General features: G+C 40.1%; 3 protein-coding genes across 4 annotated transcripts; 2 read left to right on the forward strand and 1 right to left on the reverse strand.

The window, feature by feature from the left end:
* Positions 1-224: 224 nt before the first annotated feature.
* Positions 225-5889, reverse strand: RB195_005202 (uncharacterized protein; the record flags this gene model as incomplete). Its single annotated transcript, XM_064177558.1, has 20 exons — positions 225-305; positions 386-487; positions 574-714; positions 792-919; positions 1015-1129; positions 1208-1349; positions 1605-1717; positions 2068-2211; positions 2268-2412; positions 2482-2569; positions 2632-2722; positions 2794-2925; positions 2979-3095; positions 3174-3294; positions 3349-3491; positions 3677-3865; positions 4187-4327; positions 4390-4479; positions 5568-5643; positions 5819-5889. The coding sequence occupies 20 exons, from the start codon at positions 5887-5889 to the stop codon at positions 225-227; spliced, it is 2370 nt and encodes a 789-aa protein (XP_064034683.1).
* A 3691-nt stretch (positions 5890-9580) lies between these two features.
* Positions 9581-12599, forward strand: RB195_005203 (uncharacterized protein; the record flags this gene model as incomplete). Its single annotated transcript, XM_064177559.1, has 14 exons — positions 9581-9639; positions 9717-9872; positions 10141-10207; positions 10292-10418; positions 10512-10665; positions 10717-10783; positions 10846-10929; positions 11004-11163; positions 11240-11331; positions 11385-11548; positions 11660-11820; positions 12136-12252; positions 12322-12414; positions 12499-12599. The coding sequence occupies 14 exons, from the start codon at positions 9581-9583 to the stop codon at positions 12597-12599; spliced, it is 1602 nt and encodes a 533-aa protein (XP_064034684.1).
* Positions 12600-13436: 837 nt separating this feature from the next.
* On the forward strand, positions 13437-15894 carry RB195_005204 (uncharacterized protein; the record flags this gene model as incomplete). 2 transcript variants are annotated; one of them, XM_013435621.2, is made up of 7 exons in its annotated part: positions 13437-13462; positions 14380-14470; positions 14533-14696; positions 14755-14937; positions 15028-15097; positions 15609-15735; positions 15803-15894. In XM_013435621.2, the coding sequence occupies 7 exons, from the start codon at positions 13437-13439 to the stop codon at positions 15892-15894; spliced, it is 753 nt and encodes a 250-aa protein (XP_013291075.2). The 2 variants fall into 2 exon arrangements, with proteins under 2 accessions (XP_013291075.2, XP_064034685.1); XM_064177560.1 differs by lacking the exon at positions 13437-13462 and adding an exon at positions 13956-14026.
* Between the last annotated feature and the right edge of the window lie 2302 nt (positions 15895-18196).

An 18196-nucleotide genomic window follows, 5' to 3' on the forward strand; every position in this document is an offset into this window, starting at 1 on the left:
ACAAAATGAAATAAGTTAAGGAGCAAGAGCCTACGAGCAATTTCACGACTTACGAGTTACATCGCAACAAATATGTCCACGCGTATTCTTTCATGAAACCATACTACCGTACCCAAGCTCAGATAGGTAAACATGTGAAGAATGAAATGAATGAATTAGATAAAGAAATAAAGGTGATAAATGTGGAAATAAATTAAGAATAAATTTCAAAAAGTATAAAATGATTAAAAAATGTATTCTTCATCTGATGACATCGTCATGTCGATAGCCCAACGGAATTTCTCCCGCAACGTCTTATTGAAAACCTGAAATTAAAATCTCTCGTATATAATTAATTGAACTCAGCTTGAAAAGGAGAGAAATTACAATCTAAACTGAGACCAACCTTCTCTATGGGAACGTCAAACTTCTTACACCAAGCAATAGAAATACGAGGATCGAGATAATTCAACTTTGAAGTCGACAGTGCGATTTGTTTATTTTCATCCTGAAAAAATTGGCATAGAAATCAAAAATTTCAGCAATAGCAACATGGTTCATGTCTGTTTAGTTACGCATAGAGGTAATGCGTACCCTATCCGTTCTAGCTATTTTCAGTTTCTTCAGTTGCTCTTTTAATCGGTCTACTTTTTTTTTGGCTTTCTCCTTCGCAGTCCCTCTTGCTTTTTCCATCTCTGCTTTAGCTTCTTTCAATTCCTGCTTCTTATCTTTGATCTGAAAAAATTCGTCACTAGATTTTTTGATTTCTGATCAAAGCTAAACTTCACCTAACAAATACGTAAAAAACCAGCCTTTTGCTCCAAATTTCCCATTGCCTTTTCGTGCCCCTTAGGAACAGCACGCTGATGGTTACACAGTATAGCAACCATACGGTTTGCTCTATTGTACGATAGCATTTTTTGATGGACGTTATCATCGGCTGGAAAAAGCTGTGATAACACAAAAGTTTGCAATTCGCACTAGAAAAAAGGCAAGTTCAGTGGTGGTGGTTTTCTGAATAGCGTAAAAATTCACCTTTAGTGAGTTTGGCTAATTGCTGTTGCAGGGTAATGGAAGCGTTGTATGTACGAAACACCTTCACAGTGAGGCCGTCCATGAGTGAACGTAAATGTTCGTTAAGTGAAGCTGTCTGCAACACAAAGCATCACATCATTCTCAAATTTAATTATTTGAATGACGCTAGGATAAACTTTGACACGATACTAACATCAAGCCTGTCGAATAGATCATCGCCGGGGTCCTTATTGTCCATGAATAGTTGTAGATTTTTGAACACTCTTTTTTCTACTGGCACTTGGTTGAAGTATCGTATAGAGTCCTTACCGAGGAAATCAAACTCTACGACATATCTGGAATCATATGTAATTTGTTAGTATAACTTTGTTGGTGCAATTACAGTGGTGCGAATTTATATGGGCTGAAAGTATATAGCTATCTTCACATTACAGAGAAGCCACCTGAGACCTCTATAGGGGTTCTAGTCTTATAACCTAATCATACGCTCATCAGAACGAGTTTTCCCTGATAATGAACTGGTAATAAGCAATATAAGCAAGAAAGAAAAGAGGAATGAAAGAGGAAAAATATTCCATATGAAGACTTACTCTTTGTCATCAAGCTTTTCATACAGCTTTATATGCTCACATCGGAGGGAGCAGCAACCCACAGTATCAGCTGCCTCGTCAACGTCTTTCTCATTACCAGCACGAAGAGCTAACTGAATGAAGCACAACATCAAGCGTTGAGAAAATGAGGTAAAACACAGGACCAAAAAATCAGTTGGAGCAATCGGACATAGATGAACTCAAAACGAAGAGAAAAAACCGACATAAGAATAATAGAAGCTCAACAGCCTGTAATTTTTGGTTTGCTTTCAGATAAGATAGGAGTTAAGGGTGGGCGGAGGGAACACGAACGGTGTGTATCAATCATAAAGCCAAAAAAAAAAGACGAGAAAAAACGACATTTCTACCTACATACGACCTTATTATATGCAACGAAACAAAAAAATGCGGTCGTTTGGGCATTGTTATATTCATTTAAGTGATTAACAATGAAGTTATGCACCTTGTCAATAAAATATAGCGCAACAGCTCTTTGTCGCACACGCATTTCTTTCGACTTCCAATCGGCTTGGTACACAGCCCGTATATCGTCGATCCTGGTTTTCAGCCGTCGTGCTGTCTCATACTTTTCGTAATCTTTTTCACCCTAAACAGAAAAAGTTCATATAAGGCACAGAATATCAGGACGAAAAAAAAACTTGCCTTCATTTTACTACTTGGATTCAACATAATATATTTGTTTTGTCCAAGTACATTCTCTGTCCATGATACCAACCACGTAACAGTGTTGTCATGTCGTACCTCCTTCCACTTATGCCCTTCAGGTGGTACTGGTATTTCGCTATCTCTACAAAGATGTTTGTGCAAAAAGTATTGAATGCATCCTATCTCATATAGTTGTTACATATAAACTTACTTGGAGCAATTGATGATAACATCTTCGGGCTGTATTCTCTTCTTTAACATACCCATTTTTGGATGACCACCCCGTCCACGGAAAAGCCCTAGCAAGAAGGAAATTGTCTGATAAACCATTATATAAAACCGATACCTACACTGCACCTACCAGGTGGCTCTATCCTGAAGTTACCAATTTTTTGTCTATGACCGTCTATTATAGCAACTCCGTATATTTTCGCTTCAGCTTCTTTGGCTTCCTAACAAGAAGATTTCCTTTTTTTTAATCAAAGCTAAAGCAGAAAAGTAGGGAACTAAGAAGGAAAATAACCTTGATCTTTTGTTTCTCTTCCTTGCTCATAGCCTTACGAATCTCAGACTGTTCTTTAAAGTATACATCCATTTGGCGGAAATCACATTTTTTGAGATCAGTAATGAGTTCGCGTTCAGCAGGTGTCATAACCTAAAACTATGCAAATTAAAGGAGAGACACGCCGGAAAAGGGGTATCTGCCACCTTCCGCCAGTCGTGGAAGAAATTTTTATTGAAGGACTCTTTAGTGGTGTATTCGTGATCCAGCATCTTTCCATAAAACGACGCAACTTCTTCAGCCTCGTCAGAAAGTTGAACAACCTGAAAAAACGCAATGTCTCCAAATTTACACGTATTTAAAATACAAGAAATCACAGCAAATTGATGCAAAACGCATACTTTGCCATCATACTTGAACTTCACGTGTTCTGGCAATCGAACATAAGCAGGAGCAAAAAGTGGTCCTTTGTGATGTAGACTATTCCACTTCACACCGGCTGGCTTTTTCTCTTCCTTCCACCTTTAAGATGTATTTTGTACAGTAGTCGGAGAGAAAATACATGATTTTACCTACCACTCCCAAATTTCTTCCTCTTCCTCTTGCTTCTTCTTTTTCTTTGGCGCATCGCCTGCTTCCTTTTTCACTTCCTTCTTTGTTTTCCTTGAAGATGTTGGAGTCTTCTTGTCCTTGGTTTCCTTTTCCTTCTTCTTTTTCTTCTAAAGCAATTTTCAAGCAATGACGAAATTCACAGCGAATGAATGGAAACAGCTGGTGAAAACAATCTACAGCACAGCAACTACAGTACCGAACACAACACGTTATTTAAAAAAAAAGATAAGTTAACAGCTTCACTATGGAATTTGAGCTAGCTTAAAGCCAGCGTTAGTCAAACCGAGCATACCTTATCGCTGCTAGAAACCGCATAATCGTCTTCACTATCACTATAATCTTTCTTCTTCCTTTTCTCTTTCTTCACATTCACTTCTTCATAGTCTGAATCGACTTCAACCTTGGACTTTTTCTTTGTCGAATGTGATGACGACTCTCTTCTGATTCTTTCGGCCCATGGGATATCATCTTCTTCGAAAACCTATTTAAACCCAAAGACAGGAGATATTCATTAATATGAGGGGAAAAAAACGAAGAAGGGTTCCTCCACGATGGACTTTGCATCCATACGGTAACAGCTAACACTACCGGGATGAATACTCATATTGCTACTCGATAAAAACTTATAAAACTAAACATGAGCATCTCATACAAGGTACAACAAACACACAAATCATGCCACGTAAAGGGAGCATTTCAACTCTCAATAAATCAAATCACTCATTTTGTACGTATTCCATACCATGCACCCAAAAAAACCATGCGTCTTAGTCAGCCGAACAATATATTCAGTTAAACTTACCTCTGGCTTATACTCGTCCTCGCTGTCACTGCTTGCCTTTCTCTTCTTTTCTTTCTTTTTCTCAGCAGATTTTCCGCTTTTCTCTTTGGCCATACGCTCCGCCCACGGAATATCATCGTCATCCGAGTACTCCTCCTTCACCTGCAGAGAAAAGCTATATGTCATATCAGACAGGGGACCAAGAAAAACATAAAATCAACAACCTTCTTCGGCGGTGGCGCATTCTCCTTTTTTCGATGCGTTGCTCCAGCTGCAGCAGCAGCTAAAGCAGCTTCAAAGGATCCCAGCGACGGCTAAAATATAGAAAATTTTTGTTTGTTAGTGGTAGTACGTTTGACTACTTGATGTATCAAGATCATTGTAATAACTTATTAACTACATTACAAAAACTCTCGTGAACAGTTGTCATAAAAATTGAATCAGCCAGTTCGCAGAGAGGAATCTAAATAGATAGGTAGGATGGTATTCGCAGGAGTAACAAAATTCCAAATTTGGACGGAATGAAAAAACCATCAACAATTCTCACTGAGACAAAAGTGAAGATCCTTTACTGCGTTTAGATGCTACATATCTTCACTGAATATTTATAGATTTCCTAAAAGGTGTTTCTATCTCTAGAAGGGAGAATCGGGTGATTTCGATACCGTAGTCAAGTACTCCCGTCGAGCATTTACATGCAGGTAGATAGGTCTGACCTTTGCGCAACCAGTCCTGTTTTTCATTAACCTGACTTAATCAGCAGGAATAATAGATCTAAGTTCAATAACGAGGATTTAAGCATCAATACAACTTGGTACTGTTGAGCTTTGTATTGTATCGCATGATTTCCTTCCGAATCTTATGTTGTTTATTCCAAAAATCGCTTTTAATTCAAAAACACCCTTATTATTTGATGTCATCAATTATCCCCGTTACAAAAGAAAAACGTATCCGCACAACTATCGAAATATCCTATCTGTCAGAAATAGATATGAAGGAGTAGGCTTTATCCTGCTTTTAATGAGCAGAATCCATCTTATTTTTGTACTTTGAACAGTGTTGACAAGGCACATTTCGTAAAAACTACTAGGGAGAAGAAAGTTCCTGAGTTGCACATGGAAGATAATTAACCTAACCAATACTATTGTTATGAATAGAACAAGCATCACCACACCATGGCAATGGAGGAACAAAATGAATTTGAGATCACCACTTCTTTTCGATTCAAAATAAGAGCCAAATGGAAGACAAAATAAAGGATGGGCAGATTAAAAGACGGGGGTAGTAGCTACTTATATCGATGGCTAGCTTTATTCTTTGCGCTAATGCCGCTGAGTAAATACGATGATATACTCTTATAGTGCAGAGTTCCATAACATAGTTGAAAAACGTGAATCCTCACCTCTTGTTTGACATCCCTTGGCTCATCAACATCCATCTCATAACTGCCGTTCGCGTGAGGTTGACTTTCGTAGCCACTAAAGAAATTTAGTCTGAACAAGGAGACAATTCGTCATTTTTGCACTAAAAAAATGGAACAAAACAGCGTTGATTTGGAAAAAAAGGTCAACAGTTAGGGAAGAAGAAGACGTCACATAAAAATCAACAAGTCAGAGATTAGACAAGTCACGCAATACAAAGGTGAAAACCAACCTATCACCGCCACACAAATCCGATCTGTTATGGCTATCTGTCAGTACGGTAGAAGAAACCACGTCAGCCATTCGGTTTGACTAAGCAGTTTAAGCTCGACGCAAACGCGAAGACTAAAAAAGTCGGCTATAAGATCTTACATAAGCGACACCAGCACTAATGCAACGAGTTCACAAAAAAATAGCGTATGACTCTCGAATAAGCAAATAAAGAAATAAACACAATTCTAACAACAACAAAAAAAACCAGGACAGCACTGCTTCATGTTTCTACGGACATTTCTAAAATCCCCCTGCATCACCAAGTTCGTTCATCTACCAGCGAAAATACGTAGAGCAAAAACGGAAGCAAATCAATTTGCTTTTGGAACTTGGGTGTTCCAAAAGGTAGAGTGTGAACTCGAAAGGTGTATCTACATTCTACTCTTAGAGTACTTTCAAATTCCAGCACATAGCATAACATTCATAATTCTAGTATACCTTCACCGATTTGAGCAACTACAGAACCTTACATAGGCAACTACAACCTGTTATCTAATTCTATCTCAGTTCCTGTATTCCTCAGCTCAAAAACAGAGGCAGCCAACATAACGCGAAATTAATCTTCTTTTAAATAATCAAATATTGAGCCTATAACGAAAATCTAACTATTTGATATGTGTGTGTGTTTTAATGTCACTCTATGTATGAAAGGAATGTCTATCGACTTACTAACCAATAAATGGACAACCGGTAAAACATCTGTCCCAAGCGCGGCTGCCAAAGGTTAGGTGTGAATCCGTTCCTAGCACGAAACCACATTTTAAAAGCTGGTTAGGCGCGTTTAATTTTATATGATTAAGACCTTTTTCTCATAATCAATAGACAAGCTGGATATCATTTCGTAAAACAAAGGTGCCGCACAAATGTCAACAATGTCGTACAAAAAAGACCTCACTGAGGTCAGCTTCCGTAAGTTTATGCAGCTAAAAGACTCAGAGGTCTAGTTCGTTCTAGTTCGCTACATCTTCATGCTGCACTCAGCATGGATACAAGTTTCGCATTGCATGATGAACCTGATCCCGCATCCAACAGTGGCCTAAAAACCTCGTCTTGCAAGTTCGAAACGAAGGTTTTTTCTAATGGTTTGCTGGATCTGGTCATTGCGGAAGTCCGCTGTACATCCTGTGGAATGGCGCATTTTTTTTTTTGTGAGTAGGTCTTGTTCTACTCAGCTGCTAAGCAAAAGTCATACTGACCGGGAAGATGCTCCATCCTAAAGTCAATGAAGAACTTCCCCTGACCTGGAGACGCGGTCATCCCGCCATAGTTTAGTTAGAGTGATCAAGTGGCTGCCTTACCACGTGATAAAGATAAGGACTGCTGATACATCGGTGACAAATTTACCTATCTTTGCCGGTATTTCGAGGGAATTTTCCCTGTAGACGGACGCAATGTGAATTTTTTAGGTGATGTTCACGATAGATAATCATTAAAATAATCAACAGTTATTTCTTGACAATCCACCACAAATCGGTGTGAAGGTTCGTTGTCGTCACGGCAAAAGTGAAGTCACGAGCGCCCCGATCGCCCTATTTGCTCGACAAGGCTGCGCGTGTTTATTCGTATGGAAATTCTCATCTAATAAGCATAACAAGTGTAGGAACATCCCGTCACAATGTTGGAAACGGTCCATCTTTTTGCGGAATATGCTGGAACGTCCGGAAACGGCAACTCAACTAATCGATAGTGCAATTCTAGTAACAGGCACCGGGCTTCCGTGAAATTTTGTGTCACTCCAGAATTGTGCAGTGACACATACCGCTCGGCTCCAGTCACCGGCACAAGGAGCGAGGAGCGCCACGGCGAGACACGCAGCGGAGGCGCGCCCAAGCTACAAAACGAGGAATACTCAGATCAATCGAACTAAGCTAAACAAGTAAACGATCGAGAGAGAAACACAGCCACAATGAATGACGAGGATGGAAGGAAAATATTGGGAGACGGACAGTCGAAATGGTCCAACGCACAAACCACAGATATAGTAATCAGCCGGGACTTAGCCTGTGAACGGGCAGCAACGCGACGCAGAGGCAAAGTCCGAGTGAACACCCGGACTTAGAAAAAAATGTGCGTCGCTGCGGACCGCGACGCAACGACGCGTGGAATGGACGGCGGCGCGGCCGCCGTATACTGTATCCGTGGACGAATTGGCTGGAAGCCATCGCTCCACCTCCGTCAGCTGTTGGCGCTACTGGGTGGGCGTGGATTTGCCGGCATTTCGCCTCCGGTTACAGCATCCGGCTTCTTTTTCCCAGAAATGGGGTTCTATATCTGAAGTGGAGGCGAGAAGCACTGGTTTCAGTTCACGTGCATGCCGATGTCGCTATTCTTTGCTGTTGATTCTCACTATATTCATTCGCTTTTTTCCCTAATAGAGTATCGATTCCCCCTTCACTTCACGGATACCGTTGCGTATTGAATTCTTGCCATCGTTGTTTCCCTACTGATTTCTCTCCACATCCGATGAAACTATTCTCGTAGGGTTCCCGGTATGCGTTGATTATCTGGCAGAAATTTGACGCGAAAGCATAGATTCCATTCATTTTGACGAAATTGAAAAAGAAAAAGAGAATCAGAAAACGGGATTGACATTTGGATGGGAGTTATAAGGTGCTTTGTAATGCAAGTAGAGGTTAGGTCCAATAACTTTTGTTAATCTCAGCTAAATAGTGTCTTATTCCAGTACTTGAAACTAGCCATCTGAATTTTATTACCATTTCTTACCTAAGTAATAATAGTGGTCAAGAAAGCTCAGTAGGGTAGATGAACTATTTGGACTGAATAAGGGATTTTCTACGGAGACGTAGTGGACTTCTGTAGTGGATACGTTCCTCCTGAAGTGACAGTCCGCATCCTACGTTTCTCTCGTCATCTTCCACTTAAGGGACTCCTGCCCGCATGGGAATCATCACTATTTAATTGTCATATATGAGTTTCACAACTTTTCAGGTTTACTACTGTAATTGTGTGTAGGTGTGTAGCATTGAAATGGAAATTAGTGGAACTAGAACGAAAAATCCATGTTTCATCAATAAGTGCTCACAACTTATGAGACTGCCTGCTAACCGGTTGGAGCGCTGCGAGGTGTATTGAAAAACGATTGCTTTTAGTGTACAACATGATAATATAACATAACATAATATTACAACGACAGAAAGATGATAACCTAGATTTCTTAACGAACCCCAAACACATGAGTGCATAGAATTTAAAGTCAAATATGTTTATAATGATTAGCCGAATAAAAAAAGAAGAAAGTGAAATTCAGTGTTTTGCACGCAGAAAGTATATTAAATACAACTGACTGGGTAACTGGGTCAGCATCGTAATGTAATGTTAGGGAGGGTTTAAACTTGAAAAACAAACGTAACCTGTCCCACTATTGCAAAACGTTGTGTAATACAAGGTCTGAACGCAGCATGATTGGGTTAGTGTCGTTGTTGAGTTTTTCCTTTTAATTACTGTTGCTTTAGGTGGTAAAGCCACTTGGAATCAGATGATAATTGTAGAATGAAGTCCGGGACATGATTCCTCTTATTATATGGTATGATCTGCGCATCAATGATCACCCCCGTTGGTCCGCTTAGTTCCGCTGATCTGGTCGTACTATAAGGTTATTGCGATCGTCGATCTAATTGCCTTTTGACTTCCAAAATCACACAGAACGCCTCATTTTGCGCTTTTTCTTTTGTACAATTGTGCACATAGATATACTCTCGGTATGAGCTTCGTAAATTCCTGTTGTCATTTGTCACTTGGTAGACGTTGGCCTTCACAACGGTTTGACATATTGTTCTGTTTGACAAACATATCCATAGAGGAAACGATCGTTCTAATGATTAACGAATATTTTGCAGAGAAAAAAGTGCTGATATGACGCCAGGTCCGCTTGCTGCCGATAAGCGCCTGCTCGCAAAACGAACCGTACGAAAAATAGCGAAGAAAGTCCGTTCATCAAGGAAGCCGCAATCTGCGAGACGTTGTATTGAAGAAGTGTGGCATATTCTGGAGAAGTGAGGTGATAAGATGTGTTTTCATTAGAAGTCATTATAAGACCAAATACAGTCTCCAACAATGTTTTTGTTCCTTCGTTCCTTCAGTTAGTTGGTGAGCATGATCATGCACGCCTGGGCCATGCTGCAACTGCGCCAGACGAACGACGAAACAAAAATTATGATGCAGAATGTATTTGTGTTTGGATTTATCCGAGTAGTTGTACTGGTTTTGTTCACACCATCTATAAATCTTCCTAATCATTTTTCGTCATACAAAACTTTCCAGTCCTAATTCTGACGATGTGTCGAAGATGTGCTCCAGACAACTTCTGCTTCTTCGTGTACAGTTAAAAGTATGAGTTCGGTTTCTTTTGTTTAGTTCCCTTCTTTTATTTTGAATTTTCGACACGTTTTCTTTCATCACCAATGCATTTAAGGATAAAGTACGAGGTTACTTCAATGGTGAGTGCTCTTTTGAAGACTTGGTGCAGCATACTGGACTAACGAGAGAAGCAGTCATGGTTACTCTGGGGAAGCACAATGCGTTCCACCGCGATACAGATGGTGCGAAGATCTGCTTTTTGCTGGATTTGATGACTAGAATTATGTGATAGCGAGCATTCTCCTGTTTTACAAAATTTCAATTTTTTTCTTCAGACCGAGTAAACGATGATAAACTTGGACAAGGCGTGACTTCTGTAGAGATTACTGATGATGGTCGAAAAGAATGCAATGCTACATTTGTCGTACCGAAGCTTGACATATCGGACGTCCGCAAAGATGCACCAAGTTCGGATGACGACGATACATCGTAGGAAAATTATTGCTTATGTTTGAACATTTATTTCGATTTTCTCTGCAGGAAAAGTGAAGTTGTCGTCGAGGAAGTTAACCATCACCCCGAACCCACCACTCCTTTACGGAGCTTGGTAGAGAGTTTGATTTATTGTTCTAGATTCCTAGAAGTCTATTAATCATATCTGTTGCTTAGCTTCAAGAACCAACTATTCATTCAAACCAAAGTCCTCGCGAGGTTACCGATAGTTCTGCAGAAATAAGTGATTTAGCGAAGCGAGTGGGTATTCCAGTCCAGAATTATTGATTACTGGTTGCTGATTTTTTAATCGAATCATAGGAAATTTATTCCAGTTGGGGGCTCGACTGTTTCAAGACACTTCCATGTTCGAACAGCTGCGGAAAGTTAAACGCGAGAAGTCGTTTGTTGAGCAGCTGCGTGAAATAGTTGCTTCTTCCACAATCACGGAATCGTCTGCTAAGCAACTCCAATTCATTCCTTCCACTCCAATTGGTTAGCATTTCACTGCATATTAACGTTTGCATTGAGCAGTTCCGTGCAAATGTCATATTTGATCTCCATTTTCAAGCAAAACGTCCAATTCCGATCACGATTGAGTGCAGAGAAATCGATGTCCAAACATCAATTCGAATTGGCGAACTCCCTGCAATTACGAAAGAAGTTAGTTGGAATTTTCGATAGGCATTATGGGTGCTTGAATTTGTCCTTTTTAGATGCGTGATACTGCCACGGACGTGCCATCACTTGACTATCTATCAATGTCGGAACTAGGTGGTTTGCGACAACTTCCAGATAATTTTATTATACAAGAGGACATCTCATCTTCGGCAATTAGTTCTGATCAAAGTGCTGGTCAAGTCCCTGGAAGTATGGTTGGGTATGATTTTTCTGTTTGGAAGTTTCCTTTCTTGAGAATCTTCTGCTTGTTTTTTTTTTCCGTACATCCCGGAAATTTCCTCACTGCTAAGTAAGAGTGCTTGCGATTTAGTCGAATTCGTACTACAATTGCTGTAAATCGCGATGGAAGTGTCCAGTTTACTCCAGCAAAAGCTGTGACAGTATCAGAGTTGAATGAGGACTCATTTCCGAGAAAGTGTGTTGATCGAGAGTTCACACAGTTTCCAGCACATCCCCCACAGAGTTCTTTCAGTACGTTTCATTACCTTTGCAGTGATTTAGGAGTTTCTTCCTAGTGCTCCGAAATTACTACAGTAGGGTCAAAACGGGAAGGACGGCCAAGTTGCGCTCGAAGCGATGGAGCGCAGAGGTTAGGATCAAGTGAGGACCCTTGCTACGACCGTTTATTGCCGTAGTTCTCTCTTTTCCCATCTCGAGTCCAACCGCTATCTCCACCGCGCCGCTAAGAGCGCAACCACGTATGCAACTGCACTGGGCTCTATGTCATTTTGACCCGATTGTACTTTGGTAGCAGTAAATATTATATTTGACATTACTTCCTTGAAGATGCAAGTGCTAGTCCACGCACTCCTCGCATCTCCGAGTCACCGTGGCGACCATCATCGCGACGCCTTCACCTTGAAGAGGTCGACATCTCCACAAGTCATGAATCTAACTCCATAGGTGTGTTTATTTTCGAACATTTCATACGATTAATGTAACATTAAAACCTCTTAAAACTACGTGATTTAGAGGTGGTCTCTGTGGCATCTGCTCATACCCCAGCAGCACAGCCAGAAACTAAGTCGAGCCAGTTAAGGAAGGTGCAAGAAATGGTCGTACACGGTGCAGTTAAAGATCCTCTTCTCCTTTGAAACTGGCGAAACACAATGCCAGTTATTGATGTTGTTCACTTATACCAGCTTTTAGATTTATCACTGGTGGATGTGTCCTCAAAGGGCAGTTCCGATTTGAGCCACCAAGATGAGGAACACACATACAATCAAGTTTCTCAAATTGTTAGCGAATAGCATCACTTTTTCTGGAAAATCTCTCTAGCAATGTCAGATCCGTCATATCCCGAGCACTCTACTTTTTCCACTGGTCATCGATCACATCCCGAAATTTGTTTATCTGGTGCATCCTTGACCTCGCAAAACTTTGGAAGGTCTCTTTAGTTCAATCGGTGAACTCCTCGGTTACTTATGTTTATGTTTAGTCTGAGAGTTGAGATCTCATTAAAGTGATTGATATGTTTGTATTTTCTTTCTTGTGAAATAAAAGGAATATCTTCGATTTGAATGTGTCCTTGTGGTGGATTCCTGTTAATATTGGTGTGATTTTTAGGTCACTAGATTTTTCTTTTTTTTCTGATATTTTTTCTCGTAAATATTTTCAAAAATAAAACAATCCTCACTGTTTGCTATCTTCAGTTTGCACCGATCATCTAATTTGATTTAATATTATCTGAAATTCCTTCTTTTCTTCATTAAGTTTCGGACTGCAACTCGCTTGGAGACTTCTACAAGAATGCTCGTTAACTTACAAAAAGATACCATCCGTCAAATACCCTTCAAATTTTCCTTCCTATGGTTTAAGGGGTCAAATCAAAACTAGAATGTCTCTATAGTCTTTCCTCACTTCAGAATTGCGTGCACTCGAGAGCCTTTTCTTTCGGGAGAAAACAATGATTTGTTCAGCATATCTTGACGTAGAGGGTGTATAAGAGAACGCATGAATTTGTGATCGCTATTTGTTTGTCATGTTCTTGACGTCGAGATTTGCAATGTCGTTGTTGTACAGCGCCGAGTGTCGGACGTAGTGCCTCGCCTGTACGGGGCGAGCAGGAGGTGGTTCCGGTTGCAAGAATGAGCGGCTGCTGTGGAATCGAGAAGTAAGTGCTTAATGAGATAAACAAAAGATGCTCCAATCACTTTTGGGACTACTCTACCTAACCTCGCCGAAAAGTAAAGTACCATTTTTCAATCTTTTGCGCTGTTTGCATCTTTAATGCTTCTTTGTGCCCTGTAGTTTCGTAACCACGAGTTAGCTTGCACAGTTATCAGAGAATACAATATACAAACAGGTGATACGTAGGGTTCCTGAGTTCCATGTGGATTCAAATGCAGTAGTGAATTCCCGTTGTAAAAAAGCAAAATGTTTGGTGGAAACAGGGCGGGACTTGTGTGACTTGTAAGCACTTCTTGCTCCTGTCTCGAGCTTATCATCGCCTGGGAGGTTTTATCGAGTCGATCTTTGTTAACGCTAGTATGATAAGGGTAGAAGTTGTGTTTTTCAATGATATGTCAGTCAAGCAGTGAAAGTTGGCACTTCTACTGTACTTTGCTGCACTTTTCCCCAACTATTTGTGTTTTGATTTCTGAATAATGGAAATTGGAGTCAGCTGGACACTTACTTCATTCTGCCGAAGATATAATATTGCCGCACCTGCGAAAGGGTGATTACTTCATACCACTTTGCAATTTCACGTTACACAAACGTTTTAAAATGCGTACGTTTCTTGATCTCAAATATGTATATTAAACATGATATGAGTATTGGCGATACAGCGAGTAAACGTCAGCTAAATTTTTAACAGGAAGATTTATATATGGACCATTATAATAATGGTCGTTTCCCCCAATCCTACATCATTACAAGTCTAAACTCTCACCGAGATAGCTATCCTGAGAGAAAAAAAACGCACATCATAAACGGTAATTTCAAAAGGAAAGGAAGTTGTATAATATGAGATACTGCCAGAATTTTCAAGCAGTGCATAGCTTAAAGCAAACGTTGCACTTATTTCAGCCCATCACTCTACAAGAATAGGAGAGCAGCGAAAGGCGAGGCCTACGAGCCAACAAAATATGAACATTGGGCGAACACTATTTCTCATGCTGTAGGTGATGTTTGATTTGCTACCTTGGAACTACTGTTTTACATGATCTTGATTTTGCTCAGGTTGGAATCGTACCCAGTGTGCTTGTCTTTCGGTATATGGTCTCTATTGCACATCGTGATTTACAATTTTATCTGATGATCATATACGGCTTGTTTACGACTTTATTATTCTCATCTTCCACTTGTTATCACGCGTGCGAATTAAAATACCGTCAAAAAAGAGCGTGAGTCAATGAATGCGCAGTTTGTTTTCTTTCCTAGTTTTCTTCATGTTCGTTTTAGACAGACACAGTTACGGTATTACCTGCATATATGCGATCGAGCCGCCATTTACTTGTTCATAGCAGCGTCATACACACCATGGCTAACATTACGACACTGTGGATATCCAGGACTGAATCTCAAATGGATGATTTGGGTCTTCGCTCTGCTGGGTATACTATACCAATATAATTTTCATGAGAAGTAAGTTTTCAAATACACCAACTCGTTTGATATTCGCTTTGATTTTCGTATCATTTCATGTTCACCAAAAAATGAGCATTATTTTCAAAGGTACAAAACACTAGAAACTATGCTTTATATACTAATCGCTGGTTGCCCCTCGGTAGCAATCTTCACTATGGTAGGTTTACGTAGCACCTTCATCTATTTTGATTCATTTGTCTTAATTTATATATGAGTGTGCCATTTATGATACAGTTCTGCCTATGTGAATTATTCCGCGCTGGGATAATGTCAATTTCAGTTTAGATAAAGATTTTCATTGGAGTATTAATGTCCAAATGTGCGATGCAATTGGAGTTTTCATCAATTTCAGCAAAGAAAATGTAACATTACTTAGCAACAACCTATTATACCACTGGAAAATGATTTTCCAGCGGCGTAGCGCAAAACCCTTTTTTTATCTACTCGTTTTAGGCGAGGGATTGCACACCTAGCGATGTCCCATCTCTATTTAGCCACACGCAATCCTAAAACGAAGTTGCAATTTGATACAACCATAGCGGCTATGCAGATGTGCATTTTCTTGTCACACCTAGAACTGTACGAGGAGAGCGCGCGTGTCGCTTTCGTGCCTTCATTCCTGTTGACGATTTTATTAATCTGAATTGTGCCATCTTTATTAAATTCAGAATGATCGCACTGGATTAGAATGGATGATTGTTGGTGGTGTTGTCTACATCGCTGGAGTAATATTCTTCAAAATGGATGGCATAATACCTTTTGCTCACGCAATTTGGCACATACATGTTTTGATAGGTATGAGTTATTTATTATTTATAGTTTAATGTCCTTCAATTTTATATCTCTGCTCTCTCACTTTCAGGTGCCTCGTGTCATACCTACGCTGTGTACTCGACTTTGCTTGGACCCGATCCAAATAATCCAGTTCCAGATATTTCTCACATTGAATTTTAACGTCAATTCATCTCACTCACAAACAAAGTCACGCAATGCATTTACGGTGCTCAGCAAGCTACTCAGCTTGCTTGTTTTAATAGGGTTATCATTTTCTTATTGTTAGCATAAGCACTCGAGCATTTAGAAATTTCACCGCTACCGTTTCCATTGGAAACCTACAGCATAATGTATAACCAAAGAAATTACATATTGTGATTCTTCGTATTATTTTACCCTCATGAGATCTGCCCTTTCCGAGATTAGTACTATTTTCTCTGGGTATCTTCTAGTTATTTTACTCATCAACTATTCTTGATTACGCCCTAATTGTTGAAACCCTTTATAATCAAATTTTTGTATTTCCAAAAAAAAAAGAAAGGTCTTCAACCTACGCGTATGATATTAAAACACTTGCCATCTCAGGCTTTCAAAATTGCACCATGACACCTGTGATCTGATGCCAAAAACCAATAATTCACAGTTTCTTAAGTCACATATAATGAACGTTTTGATTGTATACAGTGTTGTATGTAACATGATTCGATTATAATCACATGTTTTGAGAAAATAACGGATATAATCTATTCCGATCGAGGGCGGAATAGGTTATATCCGTACCCGTTGCTGATTATCTGCAGCAGAATAAGTGCCTACAGAAGAGACTGTCGATAGGCCAAACCAGGCTAGCTGTGATCACTAAGCCATGCCCATCCATCACCACATCACTGAGGTCATGTGCCGCGTCTGTGTTGCAATAATGTGATAGAGTTGACTTCTAGGAAGGTTCAAAAAAACAAAAAGGCGACAAAGTAGCCACGTAGAAAGTGGAAAATCGTAGAAAATGAAAATTCTAAAAATGAAGCAAAAACGTAGGAAACTTGCACAAAAACAAAACAACATCAGAAAACATAAATGGAGCTGAAAACATTCCAAAATAAAAGTTAAAAAGTGTAAAAACGAGAGCATGATCGTTGGAAGATGTAGATTTGTGATTGAAAAAACTATAGAAGATATAGATATATTTGTATTCATGCAGAGTATTTAATACAGGTAAGATACTGCAATAGTTTGTAAAAGTTCCGATTTGTTTGTTTTACACAAAAAAAAAACAGTATTATTTTCTATTTCTGGCATTTCGTGTGTAATAGTTCGACATATCTGTATGCGTAAGCGATCGATACTCCCTACAGAAGCAATGTCAGAGATAGTGTGCTCTTAGGAGGGGGTGCGTGTGAAGAGGGTCCCGGCGGAATTTCCAGCATGCTCCGGTCATGCCTCGTCAGGGCAATTAGCGATGGTGCGTGTCCTAAGGAGATTCACTTTCGTTGGCACCTAAATAACTGACTCTGCTTACCTACCGCTAATCATACGCTGCGTCACCGGCTAGGATATAATTCACTATCTGTTGAATTGTTCTGGAGAATCAGACACATTCACTGCAATTTTGTAACGTGAGGTGATCTCAATTTAGTAATCGTACCAGAAGCAAGAGAAATCCTCATGTGAAGTTTAAGTTAAGGATGTATCTAATAGCTTTAAATTACGTGCATAAAAATTTTCGTTAAAACGGAACATTCCAGCTCTCAAAAGTAATGAGAATTAACGTTATCCTGTAACTCCCAAGCTTTTTTGTAGCCTAACTTATTTCTGGACAGAGGGACCTTCTCTATCTCTGACTTCCGGGAACTCACAGGAAGAAAAAGAGTTCAAATTTGGTAAGATTTCTAGACTTTCTGAAGGTGATATAAAGACAAACTCACTTTCTCTGGTAGGAAGGACATCTATGGCGGTTGTCTGCGTCTTCATGAACGACTGGAGCGTGACCTCGTCGAGATAAGTTCGCGTATCCGCCGGCATATCCACTGGGCACCTTATGTCTCGAAGGCATTCGCGGAGAACCCGCACTTCGCAGGACCCTCTTTACTGTTCCCCGTGCAGCAGTTAGTAGCGTCAGCACAGCATTGCGCTGCGTTCGCCTTATGCCCTCATCGTCTAATGAGGTGCAAAACATTCCTCCGAAGGGGTGCGTGTAAAGAAGGTTCCGGCGGAATTTCCAGCATGCCCCGGTGCTGCCCTGCTGCACAGCGCTATGAAAGATCGCCATTCCCAGTGGTTTCCACGAAAGCCAGGTTTTCGTGGAGGCTGCGGGTACCTAACTCATTTCGATCTTAGTAAAGGATTCAGCAAAAGGGTCGTATGTTATTGCAATTTAATATAGTCGAGAAGTATGACCAAGCTGGAGTAAATGAAAGCTGCTGCAAAATAAGCAGAACGCGCCCGAGTACAGATCCGGTGTTATGAATTTGAACGATGAGCTCTA

Source organism: Necator americanus, chromosome I (genome assembly GCF_031761385.1).
Source record: "Necator americanus strain Aroian chromosome I, whole genome shotgun sequence".
Lineage (NCBI taxonomy): Eukaryota > Metazoa > Nematoda > Chromadorea > Rhabditida > Ancylostomatidae > Necator > Necator americanus.